At 34.1% G+C, this 24,305-nt stretch overlaps 1 protein-coding gene across 1 annotated transcript; it reads left to right on the top strand.

The window, feature by feature from the left end:
• The first annotated feature begins 12 nt into the window (after positions 1-12).
• LOC128190818 (b(0,+)-type amino acid transporter 1-like) lies at positions 13-23,710 on the top strand. The gene is made up of 14 exons (XM_052863020.1): positions 13-95; positions 4,160-4,218; positions 13,968-14,108; positions 14,390-14,491; positions 16,583-16,822; positions 17,736-17,861; positions 17,954-18,053; positions 18,154-18,198; positions 18,608-18,731; positions 19,288-19,394; positions 19,602-19,698; positions 21,371-21,520; positions 22,546-22,714; positions 23,563-23,710. The coding sequence occupies exons 2-14, from the start codon at positions 4,197-4,199 to the stop codon at positions 23,631-23,633; spliced, it is 1,494 nt and encodes a 497-aa protein (XP_052718980.1). The 5' UTR covers positions 13-95; positions 4,160-4,196; the 3' UTR covers positions 23,634-23,710.
• The last annotated feature ends 595 nt before the right edge of the window (positions 23,711-24,305 follow it).

Below are 24,305 nucleotides of genomic sequence, written 5' to 3'. Positions count from 1 at the left end.
AAAAGCGGAGAGTTAGTTTAGAGGAATCTCCATATCTTTATATGACCTGTCAACAGATGTCAAAAATCATGGACTTGTCTGCTGTCGTTAGAAATGTGAGTGTATTTTAAAACCTCTCGATTACAATAATAATTTCAACAATTGTAGAAAAAACTTTTTGGGTTAAACATTTACTCGGGGTTACGTTTTAACATTTAATATTTTAACCAAATGTGTTGAATTAAGACCTTTGAACTTGTAAATTTTATGTTTGCACTGTTTCAGCGTCGTTGAGTTGTTTTCTTAAAAACGAAACATATAAGCACGTTCTTACTTTTTTCCGAATCTCATTATTCAAAAACATAAGTTTTTCATTCAAAGCACAAATTGCCTTGGTGCCGAATCGATTCTATAATAAAAGTCCACCATAGAATAACAACACAAAGTATGTAACTTTACATTTCAAATTTCGCTAGATATCCCCCACCCCTACTCTTCCAGGAAGTGCATTAAGTTTTGCTTTTAAACGAAACGCAGTGGCAAAGTGCTTTCTACCACTCTCTTTCAGCAGGCTGAAGCTAGCAGCCACTGCAAATCTCACAACAGACCAAACATTGCTGAGGCAAAATAATGCACCTTCGTTTTTAGGTGTTTTCCATCAGCGGAAAGGGCTGCATTTTTATGAAACGAAAAACAACGTGTAAAATGCCTGGTTTTTCCACTTTAAAAAAAATACGAGGTCACTTGAATTGTTGATGTCAGTTGTTTAGGCAGGGGACTGAAAAGGCTCGGACTCAATTTTAAAGCACATGTGTACATGTTAACTTTGACGTAAACAAACTTTCGAGCCTTTGTGGATGTCTGTGTGTTTTTGCTACTTAATTGTTAAAAACCAATTGTTTCAAAATTTGTAAAGAGGGATTTTGCCAGAAGTTTTTTTTAAAAACTAACTATCGCACCTAAATTTGCGTAATTTCGGTAAAATTAAAAGTAGTGTGGAACAATTTTCAGCCTTACAAAGCACGTTGTAAATTGAAAGCAAACATTTGCTGGTAAAAAATCCTGACATTTTTTTATAAAAATACAACACTTACTATATAATTTTTTAGCCAACCCCCCAAAAAACAGCAACAACAAAAACACTAACAAACACCAAACAAGACGACCCCCCCCCCCTCCCATTCCGAGCCCGTCCAGTTTAGCAAGACAGTTTGTATACATCAAACACGTTTAAAAGTCTATCCTCGGGCCTGTTCACTCTCTCGAAAACAACATGACTAAAAAAAAAATTCGTATTGTTACTAAAACGAGACGATCAGACATCTTACATTGTGATTTTGTTCTCATTAAAAAATTGCACCTGTCGCAGTCAAAAACTATGGTGGCATATCTCTGCCCCTTGTGTGCAAGTTATTTTTCTATCAATTATGTGGACATGCAAGATAAATATGTTGACATGCAAGATAGTTATGTCAACATGCAACATAACTAGAGATGTGGGCCACTTTTCCCCTTATCTTTGAATTGTTCATCAAAGAAATACCAAGGCAGTACAGAGGACCTATAAGGCTATTATTTCCCGGTCTTAAATTTGGGCAAAGTGAGGCACCACTAGGTGGTTCCAAGAGGTTCGGGCATATTTGAAGGGCTTATACCTCTGTAGTTATTTATCACGGGAGCATTGAATAATTAACTAAGGTTTAGAAGTGGACCTTCAGATGTACTAGTATTCCTAAAAGACACATTGGACCCTTAAAGTGTCAATTTTGCCCATCCAAGCGTTGTCTTTTTCTTTTCTTTCTTTTTTTTTTCTTTTTTTTTTTTTTTTTTTAGAATTTTACAGTATAGGGGTACATGTAAATGGTAGGCCATTACCTCCCTTATCTTTGAGATGTCATTAAACGGAAAGCAGAACGAGTAGGGACTTATAAGGCTATCATTTCTTGCCTCAAAACAGGCCTGTATGGTCGTTTTCAGCAGTTAAAAATGGACCCTCTGATGTATTTCTAACAAGCATTAAAAGTCATTTCAGAACCAGAAAAGGATCCAATTTGCTCAACCGTACTTTCCGTCTTGAAACCACCTGGTGGTACTCCTACAGGTCTAAACTGCGGCCAAAAAAATGATAGCCCTATATGTCCAAATATTATGCACTGGTATTTATTTGAACAGTCCACAGATAAGGAAGATAATTCCCAGTATTACCCTGATATTATTTCTGTCACGGTAAAAAGGTTAAAAAAATAATGACAAAGTTTTAGGTGAACTAAAAGTCTTAGATAACTTTTAATGCTTGTTATGGGTATATGCAAAAATCCACTTTTAAACCCCGGTAAGTAAAAGCCCTTGTGAATAAAATACTAGATATAAATGGAATTTTTGAAGATATAAGCCTTTAATTACCGCTGCAAACCACCTGATGGTACCCTACAAACCTCATTTCAGGTGCCCTACCATGTCCTAGCACTTGATTTGTTTGATAGACATTTCGAAGATGAGGAGGATACTTACTAACAATTTACCCCTATATCATTGTGAATAAGTAAAATTTGACACAGTAAAGTTGAATTAAATGGACTCTATTAGGGGTCTGATATGACCTTTAATGCTTGTTATATATACCTCTGAAGGTCTTCTTTTCAACCCATGATTTTTTAAGTAATCAAATTCAAGGCAAATATAAACCCCTGAAATGAGGCTTAACCCCTAGGAACTACTTGATTGTAACCCTACAGTCCAAATTTGAGAGCAGAAAATAATAGCCCAATGGGTTCTCCGCATTGTATTGGTATTTGTTTGATGTAATAAATATAATGGCCCACATTTCACCCCTATATCATTGTGAAATGCTAAAGTTTGAGTGGGCTAGTTGCACCCTTTTTAAAATTTAATTGTACTTCAAAACGTGACTGAGATAAAACAATCCCAATTTTACCGTAGAACATTTTGCCGTTTGCTAATTTTTTTATGAGAATAAAATCACAATGTATAATGTCTGAGCGTCTCACTTTCGTAATAATACGAAGTCTGTTTAATTTTTGATTGATTTTTCTTTCCGAAGAAGTGAACTGCAGGCCCGAAGATATATTTTTAAACACAAACATGTTTAACTTGTTAACATGTAAACAAATCATCTTGCCACATGGGATAGGCTCTTTATTTGTTTGTAAAATTGTTTTTTTTAGGGGGGTTGTTTGTTTGGTATGTGTTTTGTTTTTTGCTTGCTAGATTGTCTTGTTTTGGGGGTTTTTTTTGGCGGGAGGAGGGGTGCTAATGTATAGTAAGTATTATGTTTTTATAATATGATGTCAGGATTAATACCCCCAGTCGATCGTTTTCAGTTTACAACGTTTATATTAAAATGTGTTGTTGTTTTTTTGGGGGTAACATGTTGCACTTTGTTGTAAAACCTACATGTACATACTCCTTTTAAATAATTTTATCATGTCTTATATATAGTCATACTTTTTCATATTTTTTCATACTATGCGTTTTATTTTCATTTTTAATGAGACTACACTCTAGATAAGGTATCACTATTGATTTAATTCTATTAAACAGACGCATTTATAACTCTAATCCAGACGACCTTTACTGCCTTCGTAGGTAGTTGTCAGTGCTCAATCATGTTTGTATTAGTTAAAGTATGCCGATGTTAAGGTAAAATATAATTTTCTGTTCGAGTACTCTCAGTACTTTGACGATTTTTCTTATTGGCTGCTAGCTTCTACGGGCTTAGTGGCTGCTGTTAATGGTTGCCTGCTTCCGTTTGGTTTCTCTTTTCAACTGTTTGAAAATTACTACCTTAAGCATGACATCAACATAAAATCGGAAAACTACACCTTATTTACCGAATAACGGTTTTTTTTGAAGTGGCAAACTTAATGTGTTTCAGCCTTTCTTCTATCTGAATAAGCCGCGTCCAAACTTGAAAATTCTTTTCACTCCGTTATTTGATGAGGTATCACATATGTGGTTTTTTGGAACTAAAAAAATGTCTCATGTTACGATGTTACGTTTTGGTTTAGGTATAATCGCAATTCGTGCTTTTAAAATTTTCAAACTTGTTTAAATATAATGAAATTCAAAAAAAAAAATTATAAGGCCGTGCTTACAAATCTTTAATGTAGCTATACGACAAAAAAAAACCCGTACATATCGGTTATCTTTTGGCGGTTAGGAATATCTCCACATCGTCTGCTGGGAAATAGACTGAAATGGACAATCCTGCACTTTGTCGTGAGTATACCGGTATCTGAGAATGTACAACATTTTTTAAATAAAATTTATGACGATAGGTATGCAATTTAGAGAGCTGTGTATGAAGTTTTTATAGTATTTACGGTTCAAAATAAAAGCTTGTCAGAGGTACAAGTATACATAAGAGCGAACTATACTTTTGACTTAAATTCAGCTGACAATAAAAGACATTCAACATCAAGTTTTTGTAGACAAGAACAAATAGCGCAGGGAATTGCCAGTTATTCAGTTAATCCAATACAAGAAGATGAAACGAGCCACAAAGTGATATTAAGTAATTTGCATTAAATTTGCATTAAATTTATGTTTTGTTATCAAATATTGTGAGAGATTAATTATGAAAATTGAAGCATATTCCTTTATAATTTTAACATGCACCGCAATGTCAAAAAATGAAATAATGAAATCAACACATGAAAATGGCAAGAATGAGTACTTTTCAATGGAAGAAAACTCTAATAAAAATTGTTGAATTGTTGAGTAAATGATTTGGTTATAACATTTTTTCAAGATCTTATATTGTGTTATATGACAAGTTGAAGTAAAATGACGAATGTCAGCATTTGAGGCGGTGTAAAGAAGAATAATGATCCTCATAGAACAATGAAAGTAAAATAAATTTCCAAAATATCTTCATAGACACATCATTTTTCATACGGAAAAATTCACAGGAACGATGACAGGTTTCTCACGGAGATTTATAATGGGGAATGTTTACACTTTTTCTCCATTCGAAAGTCACTCGAAATACCTCGTGCAATTTTTCAACGTTATCATCCGGGCTTGCTGCAATACAAAATCCCGTCAGACATCACATTTTTAGCCGGTATTGAATTAACCTAATTAGCTAAAGGGGGCGTTTCAACAAAGAAATCTTTAAATCAATTTTGAATGAACATCGTTTGAACCCTAAGGTATTTGTAAAAATCGAGTAATTAATCAAAATGTGATTCGAGGATGTCTTGGGACAGAGTATAGTTAAATTATCCACCCCCCCCCCCCCCCCAAAAAAATAGCATTTACATGTAGTTCACATTTTAAATTTGATTATTTACATATACATGTACAAAGTTTCATTTGCAATTTTATGTAAAAGTCAATACAAGGTATCCTTGATTACCGTGTAGAAACGGACTGAGATATAGTGTTTTACATCACACAAAGTTCTTAAGGAGGCTAAGTGTCAACAGTTTAAAGATCAGATCTGCATCAAAGTTAATGTAAGATATTTTTGTCCATACACTAACATTTAGTAAAGAAATATATCGAAAATTTTAGCTTTAAAAATTTATCAGTTTTTTATACCTTTACACAGATTGACATGTCAGTCTCAGTTTTGCATTTTAAGATTCATTTTTAAAGTCCAAGTCCTAATCTGAGACTCCTCTGACTGTTACCCTAGGTCTGCTTTTATTATACATGTATGATGTTTGAAAAAACATTAATTCCTAAAAAAAATCGAGGGTACAAGAGTCAGAGGAATATCAGACCTGCAGGCCTTTAATAATCAATCTTTTATAATATTCACAGTTTGAATTAAATTACACACAAATGCATACAGATTATTTCTACAAGTAAACAATGCACATGATATTAAAGTAGATTTCCTTAAAAAAGTGTATAATATTGCCAAGTGAAAATTTATCATGTAGTTTTCAAGATGAGGTTTAAAATGTTAATGGATGACAAACAGCAGTTTCCCTGAGTAAAATTACATGTTAAATATAGGGTCATATTTATCTCACCCCCCCCCCCCCCTCTTTGATAGAAATCCTCAGCTTCTGCGACTTGGCCTGGGTGGTAAAATTTAACAATATAACATTTTAGGACATTATGAAAATGATAACAATGCATCAATTTATCCCCAAAGACTGTAATAGTACAGTATAAAAAATTAAGTCAATATATTTTTAATATGCAGCCATAGCCCCCCCCCCCCCCCGCAGGAACCATGAATTTCACAATTTAGGTAGAGGACTTTATGAACATTATAACCATGCATGTAGCTTTCCTCGAATATATAAGGGAGTAGAGAAGACTTTCTAGGATTTGTATATTTACTATTGGCCAAAGTGCCCCCCCCCCCTCAACAACCTCAACACATGTCCCAGGACCATGGATTTAACAATTTAGTTGGAGGGCTTCGTTGACATCATAACCATGCATTTAATTCTTCTCATATATGCATGGAGTAGAGACGAAAATTTTCTACGATTGAATACATTTTGAATGGCCATATCAGACCGCCCTAGGGCAGAAACCACTGACCCAAGGGCCATGAAATTCACTGTTTAGATAGAGGACCTCATGGACACCATAACCATGCATTAAGTGTTTTACAAACATGTGTGGGAGTAGAGAAGAAGAGGTTTAAATTTTTTGGCTTATTTTGGCATATTTGTAACCGCCTATGATGCCCTAGGAGTGATAGGGCCATGACTTTCACAATTTTAGATTCTATTTACCATCGAGTCGAGATGCTTCTAACTAAAAATGGTAACAGTAACCCAGGTGACCTAAAACGTCTTGAAATAACCACAACCATCGAGTCCCCTTACTATTTCGATTTAAGGGTCCTTGACACACCAATATTTTATTTGATGGATAGATAAAGAATCTTTTTTGAAATATAATTTCACAAAACAGAGAAAAATATCGGTATTGTTTTATTCTATGTGAGCTTTTATGTATTTTTTAAGTGTAACAAAAATATTAGTTTGACTGCGAAACAGGTATTTTAGAGCTTAAGATTTTATAGATAAATCATTTGAGTAATAATTCTGTTCAGTGGAGTAAACTTAATTTTGGTTCAATCATTAATTCTATATGATTTACATTTACTTGCATTTCCATTTATTAGTTGTATGGAAAGATTATGACCGACAATGAAAGTATACACACATGTACATAACGCTGAAGATTGATCCGGGGTGTTTTTCAACGTTGAAAGTTAAAACCTAATGTCGTCATAATACCCGGGGTCATTTTCATAAGCATTGAAAAGTTTTTTACATTCTCTGATGACCTCAACACGTTAAAAATTGACCCTGTTGAAAAATGACCTAAAAACAGAGTTTTGAACTATTTTTGACGTGGAAGTCGCGTATATTTTTTAAAATAGATTTCTTTTTAATTTTTCTCTTCATTACAATAACTAAGACTAAGAACTCGGTACCATATTATTAAAATGTTTAAATAGAACTACGAGGGCGACCATATCTTTCCTAATTGGCAAAAAAGTGGTCAGGCAAGCAATTATTTGAACTAAAATTCATTACCATTCCCTTTTGGCTTAAAATTATTATTTTAAGTTGACCAAAGACACTCGCAGATAATTTGGTCTTTTTCTGTCAGATTTTATTGCTAGTTTAAAGATGTAGTTTAATTGTTAGTAATAATTAGATGTACCGGAACAAATACATGTACAAATGTGTCTATTTTCAAAACATGACAGCTCTCACCCCACCCTTACCTCGATTGAGATTTATCAATTGTCACTTTCTCCTTGATTTAAACTAGCTATAAATTTATAAAAGCCGATCCCTGGATTCTGCATAGCTCTTTCCAACAGGATCGTACATATTTTTTGACTATTGTCAAACAATACCAGCAGTTAACATAGTTTCGAAGGAAATTGAGGGCATTAATAGAATGAAAAAAAAAATGATTAAATACACAAGGATATAAATATTAATTAATATTTGTTTATTTCTTGTCTAATTTATACCCAGTTTCATGATCATAATTCTACAATGGGGTCAATTTTCAACGGACTAGTGTCTTTAATCGACACTTTTGAGCTCATTATATAACGTTACAAAAGAAAAAAAAAACTTTGAATCAATTTTCAACTCGGGTCAAAAATTCTTCGCTACAGCAATACCTAATCGAATTTCGTGAAGCACATCGTAAAGGCCGTGAAAAAAAAATCCTAAGCCGATTTTAAAGTAAATGGAATTACCATAATTGCCTAGAAATGCATTTTGTGAACAAGTTGTCTTGTATCATCGAAAATATTCGGACGAGAATGACATCAAGTGTAAAAAAAAAACCCGACCAATAAAAAAGGACGACAAGTTGCTGAACCACACAGTTCGGGAAGACAGATGTAAGGCAACAGGTATTATAGGGCATGTTTGGAGTCAGCAAATCGTTTGTTCTTTGGGGAAAAAAAACAGAACTAGAAATGCATAGTGAATGTGCACCCAGGTTATACGTTCCAAGAAAATAAATCCGCCTGGCAAAACGCGCTGGTACAATGCATTTGTATTTCAAATACATCAAGAACGCAATTAAACTGAATGGTATTGATTGACAACGGGTCATTGTTCAAAATACAGTTGCCTGACGAAAGTACAGTGAACGGAATTAAAGTTTTGCCATCAGCTTACGCAATTCTGGGACAACCATTGTAATTAAACGTAAGCTTATATTCCCCTTTGGATATTCTTATAGAAAGTTTTATAGTGTACACGTTTGTGTACACTATACGTTGTCCATCAATAATTACACCTGTTTGGCAGTTTCAAGTTGATCTCAGCCTTTAGGCACCTACTAAAGGGGTGTATATCAATTGATTTTGAATTGTCGAACTCTCAAAAGTTAAAATAATAACCCAAACTTCCTTTGTTCAACATCGTGTTAATGTTTGAATATCATTCACAATCGTACATGTATGTGTATTTATTGATCTAAAAATGTAGCAAGAGAAAGATTATATTTGAATCTTCGGTTTACGTTCATTTTTGAGTGTCATGAAATTAAGGAAAAAAATCAAATATTGAGAAATGCATCGGCTAGTAATTCGAGAATCATTTTTTGTCCATCCAATGAACGATGCAGAAAAACGTGTATCCTAACTTAGGCTGTTAACATGCAATTGGTAAGTTTTTCGGCTCCTTTTTCAATCGATAATAATCTAAATATTACTTAATTCTATTGATTTAGTTAGACCTAAACGGGACCTTTACCTTTACAGGCTTCCAAACTCCGAAATAAAGAAGAAATGTTCTTCAGATTGTCAAGGTCACCTACTCCGGCATCAAGATAATCTGTGCAAGTCGACAATGTTTCACCATTCCCTAACCCCCAGCCTCCTCCCTTTTGATTCTCTGAAGCTTTTGCTGTCAGTCTAGTATAACCAATCATGTTTGTTATGTACTAACAAGAGGTGATATGTATACATTTTGTTCTTTAACAAAAACAAAAAGGAATATGCACGGTTTACAAAGAAGCTAGCTTAATAACGCAAAACAAATCTAGATGTACCGGCAGCTTCTACGATGACACAATGAACAAAAAGGGTATTGAACATTGTAAATTTCTAACGCTCTGATTAGTTTATTACGTATTTAATACTTGTTACCCTTTTATACCTTAAAGGAAGTGAACATGAAAAAATTATCAAGGGCTAAAATTTGTCTGTTTGATGTGTATAATGATATCTGAAAACCGTTTAGACAGAGCTTTCCTCAGTAAAAAGATATACCACTTAGAATAACTAATTCTTGCAATCCATGAGCGCTGCCATATTGTTAAAATAATTACCTCCCTCTAAGAGAGGGCAGCACTGATGCTGCCGTCAGTGAGACACATTACATTTTTACACACGTTTAGTAACAGAGATAAAATGCCATCATCAAAATGTGAATGGAAACTTGAAAGGATTATGTAAAGAGTTGTCATTTTAAACAGTGTTTATGGAGGAAGATTTTGGATCTCAGAATGATGCATTCCCACCAGCAGTTAATGTGACATGTAACTAGAATGGAATGTCCGTGGATCAGTGTTATCGTGACCTATTTTTTCTTGCACTTGGGAATTTCTTGTTTATGAGTTTGAGCATTATGTGTGCTACATAAATGAGCACACAAGGTGCATGCACAGCATCCTGACTTTTAAAAAGTGTCTTAGTCCTGTTATTCTTCTGACATCATAAACAAAACCGGCGTACATGTCATCAAGATCTTATGTATAAAAAAAAAAAAACAGGGCATTTAAATAAAAAGTAACGGTAGGAAACCTCACAAAGAAAATGGAATTACAATTTTATATTAATTTGAATTGAAATCTAAAAACAGCATTTTTGTAAACACTGACTGCCACATGCATCTCGATCGTACAAACATCTGGAATGTGATGGTCTTATATTTCACAAATTAGTTCATCTATATTCATTTTTGTACAAATCATAAATAGTTATCTGAGGTTCATTTATAGAAATGTACTAAATCCTTGTCTTCTCATGACAATACACAAAATTTTTCTTCACATCAAGGCATATTTTTTCTTCTTAACTTTTATCAACTCTGTACATAAACACTGGCCTAGTTCCAACATTGACCCAGTCACCAGCAGCAATGTGGCTTATCTACGTCAGAGAACAGATGCATGCTGGGGAATAATGGATTACCTCCATAAACCTTTCACTGATAGTGTTAAATTGATAAAATCTCTTGATAGAAATAAACAAAAAGGTACCAGACCCCATTTTTAAGTTTCAAAAGGCTTTTAAAATTTATTAAGCAACAATTATTTTTTTCATGTTCACTTCCTTTAAACCTTACCTTAATGTTAGTACTTTGCGAAAACATATTTAACCAAGTCATACTATTTTTTTTCTCTAAAATCAGCAGTTAAGTAAAATTGACACCCATTGATTGTAGGCCACTCCCATTGTATTTTTAAATACTAAGACAAAATGTTTTTGGGAAGACCATATAAAAATGTTCTTGTTTTTCATTATAGAAAAGCAAAGATTTTCTTGAGAAATAAAGGCGAGAGATATAAGTGATTACATTTAAAGGGGCCCAACTTTGTAGAGTAAAACAAGTGATGTCATAACATAAATATTAGAAATAAATTATGGAATTGCAAAGATGATAAATACGGCATTAAATTTTTTTAGGACCAAATGGTGTCAATATCTTTATATATTCCAATATACCGGTAATACATTCACATGAAGTAAACCATGCAAGATAAGGGTTTTTCGAGTCTTCTTGTATTACTATTGAATATGTTCTATTCTTCCCTGTGTTGTATTGTAAATTTAAATCGAGAAACTTTAAATAACTAATGAAGAATCTGTTCTTTTTCCATACCGGAATTCTGAAAATTTCAAATCAAAACTAATCAAGACAAATTAATTGCATCTTATAGTTTGAATTATCGAGGAATTTTAAATGTGTCACATTCTCTTAAATGTTTTTTAATAAGATATACCAATATAATTAAACCAAATGCGGTTATATTTTGATAACTCTGAGAGTAACCGAAAACTTTCTCACATATATGAGATTTAAGTGAACCATTAAAATTTTTAGGTTACACTATTGCAATTGGTCTTCGTCCGTCGTTGTGCGTTAACAATTTTACATTTTTAACTTCTTCTTGAAAACTACCAGGCCAATCGTTACCATTTTGGGTGTGAAGCATCTCTATGGTAAGAAGAATCTAAATTGTGGAATTCATGGCTCTACCACCCCTGGGGTGCCACGGGCGGGGCCAAATATGAAAAAAAGCCAAATTTTCAAAAATCTTCTTCTCTACTCCCACGCATGTGAGGAAAAAACTGGTTGCATGGTTATGATTTCCATGAAGCCTTTACCAAAATTGTGAAATTAATGGCCCCTGTGTCAGGGGTTCTGGCTCTAGGGTGGGGCCAATATGGCCATATAGTAAAAATGTATTAAATCTTAGAAAATCTTCTTCTCTACTACCATATATTTTTGTTAAAAACTAAACGCATAATAATGATATCGATGTCCATGAGGCCCTCAACCTAAATGGTGAAATTCATGACCCCTTGGTCATGGGTTCAGGCTCTAGGGTGGGGCCAATATGGCCATATACATCTAGTAAAAATGTATTAAATCTTAGAAAATCTTCCTCTCTACTCCCATATGTATTTTTTAAAAACTAAATGCATGATTATGATCTCCATGAGGCCCTCTATCAAAATTGTGAAATTCATTACCCCTTGGTCAGGGGTTCAGGCTCTAGGGTGGGGCCAATATGGCCAAATAGTAAAAATGTATTAAATCTTAAAAAATCTTCTTCTCTACTCCCATATATATTTGTTAAAAACTAAATGCATGGTTATGATGTCTATGAGGCCCTCTATCAAAATTGTGAAATTCATGACCCCTTGGTCATGGGTTCAGGCTCTAGGGTGGGGCCAATATGGCCATATACATGTAGTAAAAATGTATTAAATCTTAGAAAATCTTCCTCTCTACTCCCATATATATTTTTTAAAAACTAAATGCATGATTATGATCTCCATGAGGCCCTCTATCAAAATTGTGAAATTCATTACCCCTTGGTCAGGGGTTCAGGCTCTAGGGTGGGGCCAATATGGCCAAATAGTAAAAATGTATTAAATCTTAAAAAATCTTCTTCTCTACTCCCATATATATTTGTTAAAAACTAAATGCATGGTTATGATGTCTATGAGGCCCTCTATCAAAATTGTGAAATTCATGACCCCTTGGTCATGGGTTCAGGCTCTAGGGTGGGGCCAATATGGCCATATACATGTAGTAAAAATGTATTAAATCTTAGAAAATCTTCCTCTGTACTCCCATATATATTTTTTAAAAACTAAATGCATGATTATGATCTCCATGAGGCCGTCTATCAAAATTGTGAAATTCATTACCCCTTGGTCAGGGGTTCAGGCTCTAGGGTGGGGCCAATATGGCCAAATAGTAAAAATGTATTAAATCTTAAAAAATCTTCTTCTCTACTCCCATATATATTTGTTAAAAACTAAATGCATGGTTATGATGTCTATGAAGCCGTCTACCTTAATTGTGAAATTCATTACCCCTTGGTCAGGGGTCAGGCTCTAGGGTGGGGCCAATATGGCCAAATAGTAAAAGTGTATTAAATCTTAAAAAATCTTCTTCTCTACTCCCACACATGTGAGCAAAAAACTGAATACATGGTTATGATGTCCATGAGGGCCTCTACTAAAATTGTGAAATTTATGACCCCTTTGTTAGGTGTTCAGGCTCTAGGGTGGGGCCAATATGGCCATATAGTAAAAATGTTTTAAATCTTTAAAAATCTTCTTTTCTACCCCCACAAAGGTGGGCAAAAAACTGAATACATGGTTATGATATCCATAATCTCCTTTACCTAAATTGTGAAATTCATTGCCCCTGGGTCAGGGGGTCAGGACATGAGGGGGGGGGGGGGGCAATATGGCAATATAGTGTTAATGCATATAATGTTTAAAAATCTTCTTCTATATTTTCACACATCTGTATATAAAAACTACTAATAATTATGTTTACCAGGAAGTCCTCTACTGAAATTTTAATTTTCATGTCCCCTCAAGGATGGGTTTTGACTCTAGGGCGGGGTCAAAATGGATGCATAGATGTTAATGCATATAACGTTAAAAAATTATCTTCTTTACTCCCACACACCTGAAAGGAAAACTGAATTCATGATTTTGAAGACCAGATTTTTAAGTTTTTCACAAAAATTATAGGTTTGAGTTCTTTTTGAAATGTGGTCGTCATTACAAATTTAAATTTTTCTACTCCAGTATGAAATCTAATTAATTAGATGCATATATGATACTCCATGACAAGTTTGTGTATGGGATATATGCTACTCAGGTGACCGTTAAGGCCAATTGGCCTCTTGTTTACTAAAGTGAAAATATCCAATTTTATGTCATTATCTTAGATAGGCCTCTGAATGTTGATTTTCAGAAGACGATGGCGTGAAACTGAAAAAACGTCCGGTCACCATCGGAGGGGCTCCTCGTGTTGAAGTGGGACCAACAGGAATCAAACTCAGACGTAATCTAGGGCTGATCAGCGGTACCTCAGTCATAGTGGGCACTATTATAGGTAAGAGAGAGAGAGAGAGCGAGAGAGAGAGAGAGAGTCGCTTAAAGACAAAATGATACATTTACTTGATAAGCATGATTTTAAGTCGTCTATTCAAATGTATTCATACAATTCGGAGTAGAACAGTACCAACAACAAACTCAAAGATGATATTTTTCAAATACTTTTTCAACTTTTTATTTTGTGATTAGTCTTTCAAGTTTGTTATAATAACATACTTTGTAATTTTTTATAAATACAATGTAGAATTCTGTATGGATTGATTCCTTGCTGTGTTGCAGGTTCCGGAATCTTCATTTCTCCCAAAGGAGTCCTCCAAGAGACGGGATCTGTCGGCCTCAGCCTCGTAGTATGGGCCGCAGGGGGCATGCTATCGCTCATGGGTACGTTCGTCATTTTATTAACTGGGTTTTACAATTGAAAAATCCAGTTATTATAATGGTGAAAATGGCGGGTGGGCGGCTGCCAAAGTACCCTCATTGTATGGATAACTCTTCCTACAGTTTTCAAGATAGGAAGTTTTTTTGCAGATTAATTGCACATATATAAGAGATGAGCATATTGCTAGGATTTTGATTTCTGATAATTTATGAAAAAAGTACCAGCTTTTGAACTTTGTCTTTTTCTGCAAAATATTGCATATGATTGTACGGATAACTCCTCCTATACTTTTCAGGATAGGAAGTTGTTCTTTTGCAGATCAATTGTACATATATTAAAGATGTGCATATTGCTAGGCTTTTGATTTCTGATGATTTCTGAAAAAAAAACCAGCTTTTGAACTTGGTATTTTTTTGGCAAAACATTGCATATAAGATATTCCATTTCACTGGATACGGTAGGCAATGTTTATCAATTCAGGGTTGACATGGATTATGGATACAGTTCACATAAAAGAAAACCTGGTTTGATGTCTTATTGACAACTTTTCACTTGTATTACATGTTTGTGGCATTTCTCATAAAGCATAATTGTGCAAAGATAGCAATAACACATATTTTATTGATATACAAAGTTTCATTCCATTTGATGAAAAGGTATTTTGTTATCCAATTTTAAAATTAACATGTTTTGTCACCACGGCGCTCGGTAACGTTGAAAACCCGACGTCAAGATGACGCACGTACAGCTAATAGAAATCTTTATACCACCCTTAGTCTTTTGTGATTTTAACCATACAATATAAATCGGCACTATATTACTTGACGTCAAATTTGTTTGACAATCATAAGTTTGTTCCTCGAAGTTTTCTTATTTTTACCGCATGTTTCTTCGTTTACAGTAAGAAAATCCCTAAATGTCAGATGACGTTGTTTATTCTTTTGACACATAAGATATTTAGATATGCTACCATCTTTCGTTCTGTTCGATGCCGTGACGTCCGGCGGCGTTAATGTTTTTAGTCAATTTGAAAGAGGACTATATGTCTTTAGTAACTGATATCTGTTCTACAAATCTATGTAAACCGTCTTTATTTGGTACATAGAATATCATGACAATTCTTAATTTTAGGTTTCAATATCATTTGGTTTTAATCCCAATATATGGAGATATTACTTTTAACACAAAATTGTTTATTGTTAACAGAGCAATGACGCCGTGCGCCGTGACCTTATTTTTGCAGGAATAGATTCCAAATAATTCTTTAAAAAAAAAGAATATATGAACTTTTATATAAAATAGTTTGAAACAATTGCTAAATTATGTCTACAAAATTTAGTTATTATATGACGTTAAATAACATAGTTATGACAAAGGTATTTAATCGTAATTTTTGATTGACCCTCGTAGCACTTGCGTTATCTGAAAACAAGAGAAATATACGTAGTTTTTTTATTGTGCTATACAAATATACATGCATATGCGCATATTCTAAGTGTGAAGGTCCACATCTATACATATTCTGATGCACATCGCTTATTTGACGTCGCATCTTTGCACTTTCGCCTTTAGGTCGTGAGAAAATACAGATACGAAGGCATCAAGATTGTTGCAACGACAAAGGATTTCGATATTAGTTTCGCATCTTTGCCTTTGCATCTTTACATGTCGCCGTCTTATCTTCGCACTTTTGCTCCGTCGTCTTCGCAATTACGCACTTTTCCCTTTACAACTTCGTATTCTTGCATCTTTAATCTAGAGGAAAAAGTGCAAGTGGCCCTATCGGAACACCGTAATGTCTCGGTTTTTACACTGGATAAGACTCGTTTTAAAATACATAGTACGGAGACATGATCTTATAGGTTCTAATGGCAGGTCAAGTCTAAATTCTAATACGGTAATTATCTAAATCGAAATCCGATTGTTTTAATAACATACAGATAAATCAAGTTCTAGGTAGAGAAAAATTAAACAAATAGTATTTGCAGTATGATTTTTCTTCAAAAGCAAAAAGGCAAATAGGAACAGAATGCCCACGGAACAGTGTGCTATTCCTGCACTTTACGCACATTTTTAGTGTTTATCATAAACAGGTGCCCTTTCCTATGCTGAACTGGGAACACTGATCAGCAAATCTGGCGCCGAGTACCACTACCTAATGGCAGCCTTGGGTCGAGTGGTGGCCTTCCTGTTCGCATGGACCAAGGTCTTTATTCTCACTCCCTCCTCCCTGGCCATCATCTGTCTGACCTTCGCAGAGTATGTCATGTCCTTGATGGAGTTCTGTGGAGAGCCCCAGATACCCAAGAAAATGATTGCAGCCTTGGCAATACGTAAGAATCAAAGTACTGAAGTACTGTCGGGAGTTGATTTTATTGATTATTATCAATTTTAAAATCAACGATATGTTATGCAAATTTTTATAATATTAATTCTCGACAAGAATTTTGAGAAAACCCCATATGAATCATGTTGTGTAATATTTCAAGATAGAATTAATTCCATCAAACTGTGCATCAGTTATCGAAATGTTTCTAAAAATTGTACACGTCTGGATCCAAGCAATATTGAACTCTAATCTCGTTCAACCAGACGCTCGGCTGTCTCCGTTAATTTCCGACTACCAAGAGAAACTCTCTGCTTGTCGGAGATTTACGGAGACAGCCGAGCGTCTGGTTGAACGAGACTATATTGAACTCTAGCGTAGGAATACATGCAACTACAAAAAACAATTAAATAGTTCGTACTATATAAAATCTGACTATTTTCAAGGTATTTAAAGATAGTTTTCTTTTGAAAAACAATGGTACAGCATACAGTACACCGAATTTATCTGTTATTTTCAAGATCTACGTCTTGTCAGCGGTGATGATTTGTGCTTAGGTCCAAACACTATTTCACTTTCGGTTTGCCAGAGTAATCTTGTGCATATCCAAAAATGAGAATTACGGCTGCATTTTTACAAAAACGTAGAAACAAAGTCGTAAATATTTCAGCCCCGTGAACAATGCATAAAACTATTTATTTACAAATACAGTATCATGATATCTATATTATGTTTTTTATTAATTTGTCTGAAACAATCATTATTGTCTGATAATTAAAAATTCAACTCGGTCATGCTTAAGTCGTGCATTTCTCTTGTAAAAACCACCCCATATTAACAATTTTTAGAACGAAAAGAAGCATATAATAGGTATAATGTAAAAACTTTTTTGAATACGTATTTGTTTATCTCGTACACAGTAACGCTTGCAATTGTCAACTCTTTGGACACGACACTAGCTGCAAGCGTGCAGGTCTTCTTCACTGGGGCGAAACTCATCGCCCTCGTCATCATCGTCATCGGTGGCCTGATCTGGCTGGGCAAAGGTAACCCCTGCCTGACTTTCATGTTGTATATCATCGCCATACTTTATATTTGATATATGTTGTCATAATTGTAAATATCAATAATAACACAGGAGAAGTGGCGACACTCCAGAAAGGTTTCGAGGGTTCCACTAGTTCCCCTTCAGGCATGGCCTTGGCTTTTTACGACGCAATGTGGGCTTACGACGGGTGGTGAGTATCGTTGAACTTTTTACTCCTAACATCTGGTACTAAAAAATGACGTCGTAATGGGAATTTCTTTCAAAACTTGTAATGAAATTACTTGTTATAGGCATAGTCTGAATTACATAACAGAAGAGCTGAAAACCCCATACGTGTGAGTAGGTTTGTTGCTTGTACATGCATTACAGTATATAGCTGATCGCCCTTTTCATCACTGACCCAATGAAATGACATTTATGTACTTCAGGTCGAATGTATGTATATAATAGAGTTTATGTCTCAGACATGATTCGGATATACTGTGATTTAAAATAAAACCAACCACATATCAAACTAGTTTCTATAATTTAAAGTGAACAATGCAAAGCTAGCATCACCAATTGTAGCTTTTGTAACATGTGAATGTACGTATAAAATAATAGTGAAAAGCTCATCCGTTCTGAAAATATTGAAAAAAAAATATAATAAAATTAATCATAGATAATTAATGTTTTGTTTGTTAATCTTAACGTGATTTGTCTTACCAAAAGGTCCATTTTAACGTACTCTAGATCTTTACTCAGAAACCTCCCCCGAGCCAACGTGCTAGGGGTCCTACTGGTGACCGTTATCTACGTGCTGACCAACATCTCCTACCTGGCCGTCCTCGGGACCGAGGGGCTCCTCAACTCTAGCGCCGTGGCTTTGGTAAGTTTTTAAAAAAAGTATTTACCCTATAACGTCTCATCTAATAACAAAACATGATACTTACTAGTGAAGAAGATTGACACCTTATATTATTTAAATACTAACATTTACTGTTACCATTAAAATTCAAACGTTGATTTTATAATGAAAAAAAAAAATAACAAAAAAGTGGTCCTCCAGAATGACATAATATGAAACGTACTTGTTTAGAAGACGAATGTTTTTCTAAGAATAATGACATTATACGTTGCTTTTCAAATGCAAAGTTAATGTATATTTTACATGTGTTAGAAGAGAAAAATCCTTGGTGTCTGTTTTTCTTTGTGTATCTTTTTGACGCCACGTTATACATTTACTACAACTGTATTCCCCAAATGTTGGATTGTTGTTTTTTTTATATAATTTTTAGACGCGAAAGAAAAACCAGGTATTATAGGGTGAATATTTAATATATATGTACAATTTTCATTTGAGGAGCATTTTTCAAAGTTAAAAAAAAATATCTGATATATTTAAAGTTGTTTGTTAATATTTTTTCTTTATAATTTCATGATAGGAATGGGGCGAGGTAGTGCTAGGAAACAGAGTTGCTGTCATCATGCCGCTGTTTGTCATGTGTTCCACGATTGGTTCTGCTAATGGGACTATGTTTGCTGGAGGCAGGTAAAGGATTTTATAATCTCAAGTGTACATATAATTATACAACCACTTACATTTATAATACCATACGCGTATGATATGCTATAGAGTAGTCTGATGTGAAGGGGTAGAGAGTTTCTTTGTTTTTGCAGAACACCCCACAAAAAATTGTACGTGGAATTGTATGATAAAATTCGACAGAGGGTATAGAAAGTACTGTTTTCGTTGTAGAACACTGTACGTTGCTGCCCGAGAGAACCAGTTCCCCGAAGTACTGTCCTACGTCAACATACGTCGTGTGACACCAATTCCTTGTATCATATTTACAGTAAGTCTACAGTCGGAGACGTGCGGAGAAATTAACCACAAGACTATAGAGAATCATTCTGTGGATAGGTTCAAATCTATTTGCGAAGGTATTTGGTTTTAAGAAAGGATTATGCAAATCCTGTTTTCGCATTGTAATTGGATGTACTAAGGGGTGTAGTCCAAATATGTTTTGCTATATCGTTCGTTTAACTAAGATATTTACTTTGAATTGCAATGTAATTGTTTGTACTAAAGAAACATATCTTTATTTTTACAATGATATTATATATACTACTATATATCGTACTAAGGGATCTAGTCTGAACCTATATATTTGAGCATATTGATGGTGTTCCGTTGGGACCACTCGCATCTTCTTACCTTTGATGCGAGAGTGCGAAGGTGAAAGTGCGAAGACGCAATGTCGAAGCGCGAATATGCTAAGGCTAGGAAACGATACTACCGCCACTACTTATCAATCGCAACTTCGCACTTTCGCCTTCGTTTTTCAATATGTGGAGCTCTTTATCGTTTAAAGATAATGTACATGTAAGCTATGAAAAATGGCGTCTTCAAAAGAAACATAGATTTTGAGAAAATATTTCTAATAACCAACAACCTACACACTGCTGTACATGTATAATGAAATTCATATGTTAATTTGCTATAGTCTGTCCCAAGATATTTATGCAGCACATTTGGACGGTTTTTTTTTTATAAAAATACACATACCTGTGAAAGAATTGCAATTGAAATAGTTGAAAGGGATAACTTCAAAGATAATTTCATTGACACATTATCCTCTTTCACTCGAAAAAATTCACAGGAACGAAACAAAGATTCCTTACGGAGATTTATAATAGGGAATGTTGACATCTTTTCTCCATTCGGAATACATCGCGCAAATTTACAACGTTATCATCCGGGCTTCCTGCATTACAAAATCCCCGTAGACATCACATTTCTTAGCATTATATTGAAACCTGATAAGCTAACAGGGGCGTTTCGTCTGAGAAATCTTGGAAATGTTTCATACTTTTGAATGAACATCGTTTGAACCCTGAGGTATTTATAAATATCATACAATTAAGCAAAATGTAAATACAGGATATCTTGGGACAGAGTATAAATTATGGTATTGAATAAAGGTGCCTAGACTGGCAAGTGATAGAAGTCTGAAGGTGCACAACATTATGACGGGCATTTTATTTTATATGGAGTATATGCTAATTAAAGTTAGTCATCACTGGAAGAAAGATTTGTGAGAGAACCCAGTAAAATATGGATGAACTTTCGTAGTAATCACAATGTCTAGCGCATGCGGACCAATAACATCCGAGATCATTCAGCAAACCTCGAGCTAGTACAATACCTGCATCATATTATATGATATCAACCAAGATAGAGAAAACAGGTGAGACAAAATTGCGAAAGTGCCTAGGCAAATGAGCAAAACTACTATCGTTCTTTCACATACTGTGCACTCTCGCTATTTCACCCGAAAGGGTGAAGGTACCAGGAACCCCAACTGGACACCATACATATCTTATTTTTGCATTGTGTGTTGATGTTCTAAAGGATCTAGTCTAAACCTTTCTGCGAAGTCTTTAGATGTATTTAATTTTATTGTCTAAAGCATTTTGCGTAGTTATTGGTTCTACTTAATGAATTGGTGTTCCCACTATTAACAGACTGTAGTTGCTCTACTGATGTTGATTCCTGGGGATATTGGGAGCCTCATCAATTTCGTCAGCTTTGCCTCCTGGATGTTCTACTCGTTGGCCATTGTGTCTCTGATCGTATTGAGATTCATCAGGAAAAACGAGCCCAGGCCCATTAAGGCAATGCCTATTCTTTAATAATTTTATATCTAAGACTATCTCTAATTTAAGTTATAAGATTGTGAATTCATCAAGTTTCTTGTTGGCTCAAATTACAGACTGATTCACAACTTTACTAATCGTAATACTAGTATGTTTCCATGAAACATAACTGTTAGTCTACCATGGCAATTACTTAGTAACTGCATTTCACAGTATAATGCCGTTACTTTTTTGTATGGAAATTTATTAGAGAAAAGGTAATTATATACTATATAATCTTTTATGATTCAGTATTTAAGAAAAACGTGTACGTAGTGATTTCATTGTTTCTTCAACAAATGTCGCTGTCAGCTTTTTGGTTTTTTTTGGTTTTTTTGCTTATGTTTGGTTTCCAGATTTACTCTTTTTTATATCCCATGTCTGTGTTTTTCTGTTGGTTTCTATGGACGTGGTTTCTTGAGGTTAATGTTTTATTCGGTTTCTAGTAAATATCAAATTTACTTGGACAGACTAGTCGATTCATCCGGGGCTTTAGTCGAGCTATAGTCGAGCACCCGTTAAATTATTAAATTGATTTCAAAGTATTGCTTGATTTCTACCTGTCAGGTCCTTCTTTTATTGTATTGTTTGATTTCCTGAAGTCTTTTTCTTAATTTGTTACATGGTATCTACAGGTTTATATTTTAAGGTTGTATGGTCGTATTGTGACGTGTGTCCGCTTTTAAAAATATAATAGAGTATAATTTTATCAATATTTTCTTTTCCGATATTGTTATCTAACAGCGTAGCGCAAAAGGTTACAGTATTAACTACGAATCTACAATTAATCAGTTTGAATTTGCTCGAGCTTTCCTTTCAAAAAAATTTTAAAACATAATAATGGTCAAATATTGTGAAATTTGAAAATTATAAAACGACGAGCGTATTTTTTATTATGATTATGCACTTTTATCCAAATTAATATCGACAGTTGTCCCATGCCACCTCAATGTATTGCTTGATTTCTATATGTATTTAACTTTTATAATGCTTGATTTCTACAGGTGTTTATCCTGTTCCCAATCATCTTTCTGTGTTGCTCCCTTTACCTGGTCGTGGCCCCCATCATCCAGAACCCCAGACTAGAGTTCCTGTACGCCTTCCTCATCATTATAGGAGGGCTCGTGTTCTATGTCCCCCTCGTTCACTTCAGAATCCACAAGAGCTGCTTCAGTGAGTCGAATACCGTATCATGCAATACTTTCTATGTACATGTATGGCATAATTTTGTGTAAACATGTACTGTGCTGGATAATTATGTTAGTTCCAAATTGCGGCAGACGATATAGGTCATTCCCTTCGGGGACTGTAAATACTTTTATTTTAAGTATGTCTCACCCGGTATAGGTGAGATATTTACTTTTTTGTTTCGAAATTAATATCCCATTGGAAATTTAAATTTTTTATGGGAGAAAAAAGTTTCAAATAGGATGTTCAAAAAATCCTCTTTAATGAAAGTTGTTTTCTTCAAGAATTTGATAGAGATAAATAGAAGGCTTATGCTAAAGTTTTAGTTTTTCTATTTGTTTAAAGTATCTTGTAGGATACTTTTCAAATTCTACCGAAATTTAATGTTTTTTATTGAATTGGTAGGAAAATAATGCAGGTAGAAAAATTTGTCATATGCTAATGAAAAATCATTTTTTTTATATAAGAATAACGATTAGTATTTTTCATTAAGAAATTTGATAGAGAGGATAAAAATAACCTGACATATGAGATACCCTGGAACGAAAATAGTAATGAACTAACCTTGTACTAGTACGTTTAGTAAATCTGATCAAAAGGCTAAACATTAATTTACATGTCGGACACTTTAGCAACAAAGATGATTGTTTTTAATGAAATCATTATGCAATAGTTCATCTTATAGTATATTTCAGAATATTAGAAATTGCATCTTTGATTTGAGCACAAATGTGACCTTGGCATTGGCATAACAATCCGGTAGAGTGTAGTTATCTATTTTGATCGGTATCATTAACATGTTTGATGTGTTTGTTTTTCTTTGTATCTATCAGATCCTGTCACGTTATTTGTTCAACTGCTCATGGAGGTTGGACCAAGTTCGTATGTTCCGGACTCTGAATAATTCTCCGTGAACTCACCGTCTATTTTAAATTGGAAATCCATTTTACATGATTCAAAACCATAAGATATGTAAAGTCTTACACAATCTGCATTTCTTATAGCTTGTTATTAATTTGTTATTGTTTTTTGTTTTGTTTTTTTGGGTGGAGTGTTATTTTTGTTTTTATTTTAATTCTATATTCTTGCGGTTTGATGCTAGCCGGTGAAAACGCGGAATTAAAGGGATTGGACACGATTTGTGATAAAAAAATATTTTATTTTTTATGTATAATATGGTTTACTGGTGCATTTTAAATGATTGACCAAATATTGAATATTAATTTCAAGTTACAAGCGAGATACAGGGGTGAAAATTGATTGTTTTGTAAACAAAGCTCGAGTCTTACAGTTGTTTACAAAAATGTAATGTAAAGAATAACCAATCCTTAGACAAAATGACACGTAACAAACAATTTAAAGTATTTCAGTATCTTCATAGATACTATTATCAACAAAAGAAAGATACATTTGATTGAAACGTACACCAATACTATACATATGTAAAAAGTGACAATTTTCGAGCTTTGTATACAAAATAAAGAAGTGTGAACTCTGTATCTTGCTTATAACTTGATATTTGACTTTCAAGTTTTGACATAACATTATAAACTGCTATATTTATCATTATAAACAT

Source organism: Crassostrea angulata, chromosome 6 (assembly GCF_025612915.1).
Source record: "Crassostrea angulata isolate pt1a10 chromosome 6, ASM2561291v2, whole genome shotgun sequence".
NCBI classification, from domain to species: Eukaryota; Metazoa; Mollusca; class Bivalvia; order Ostreida; family Ostreidae; genus Magallana; species Magallana angulata.
The sequence above is the reverse complement of the archived record's forward strand: the minus strand, read 5'-3'. Positions and strand labels throughout refer to the sequence as shown.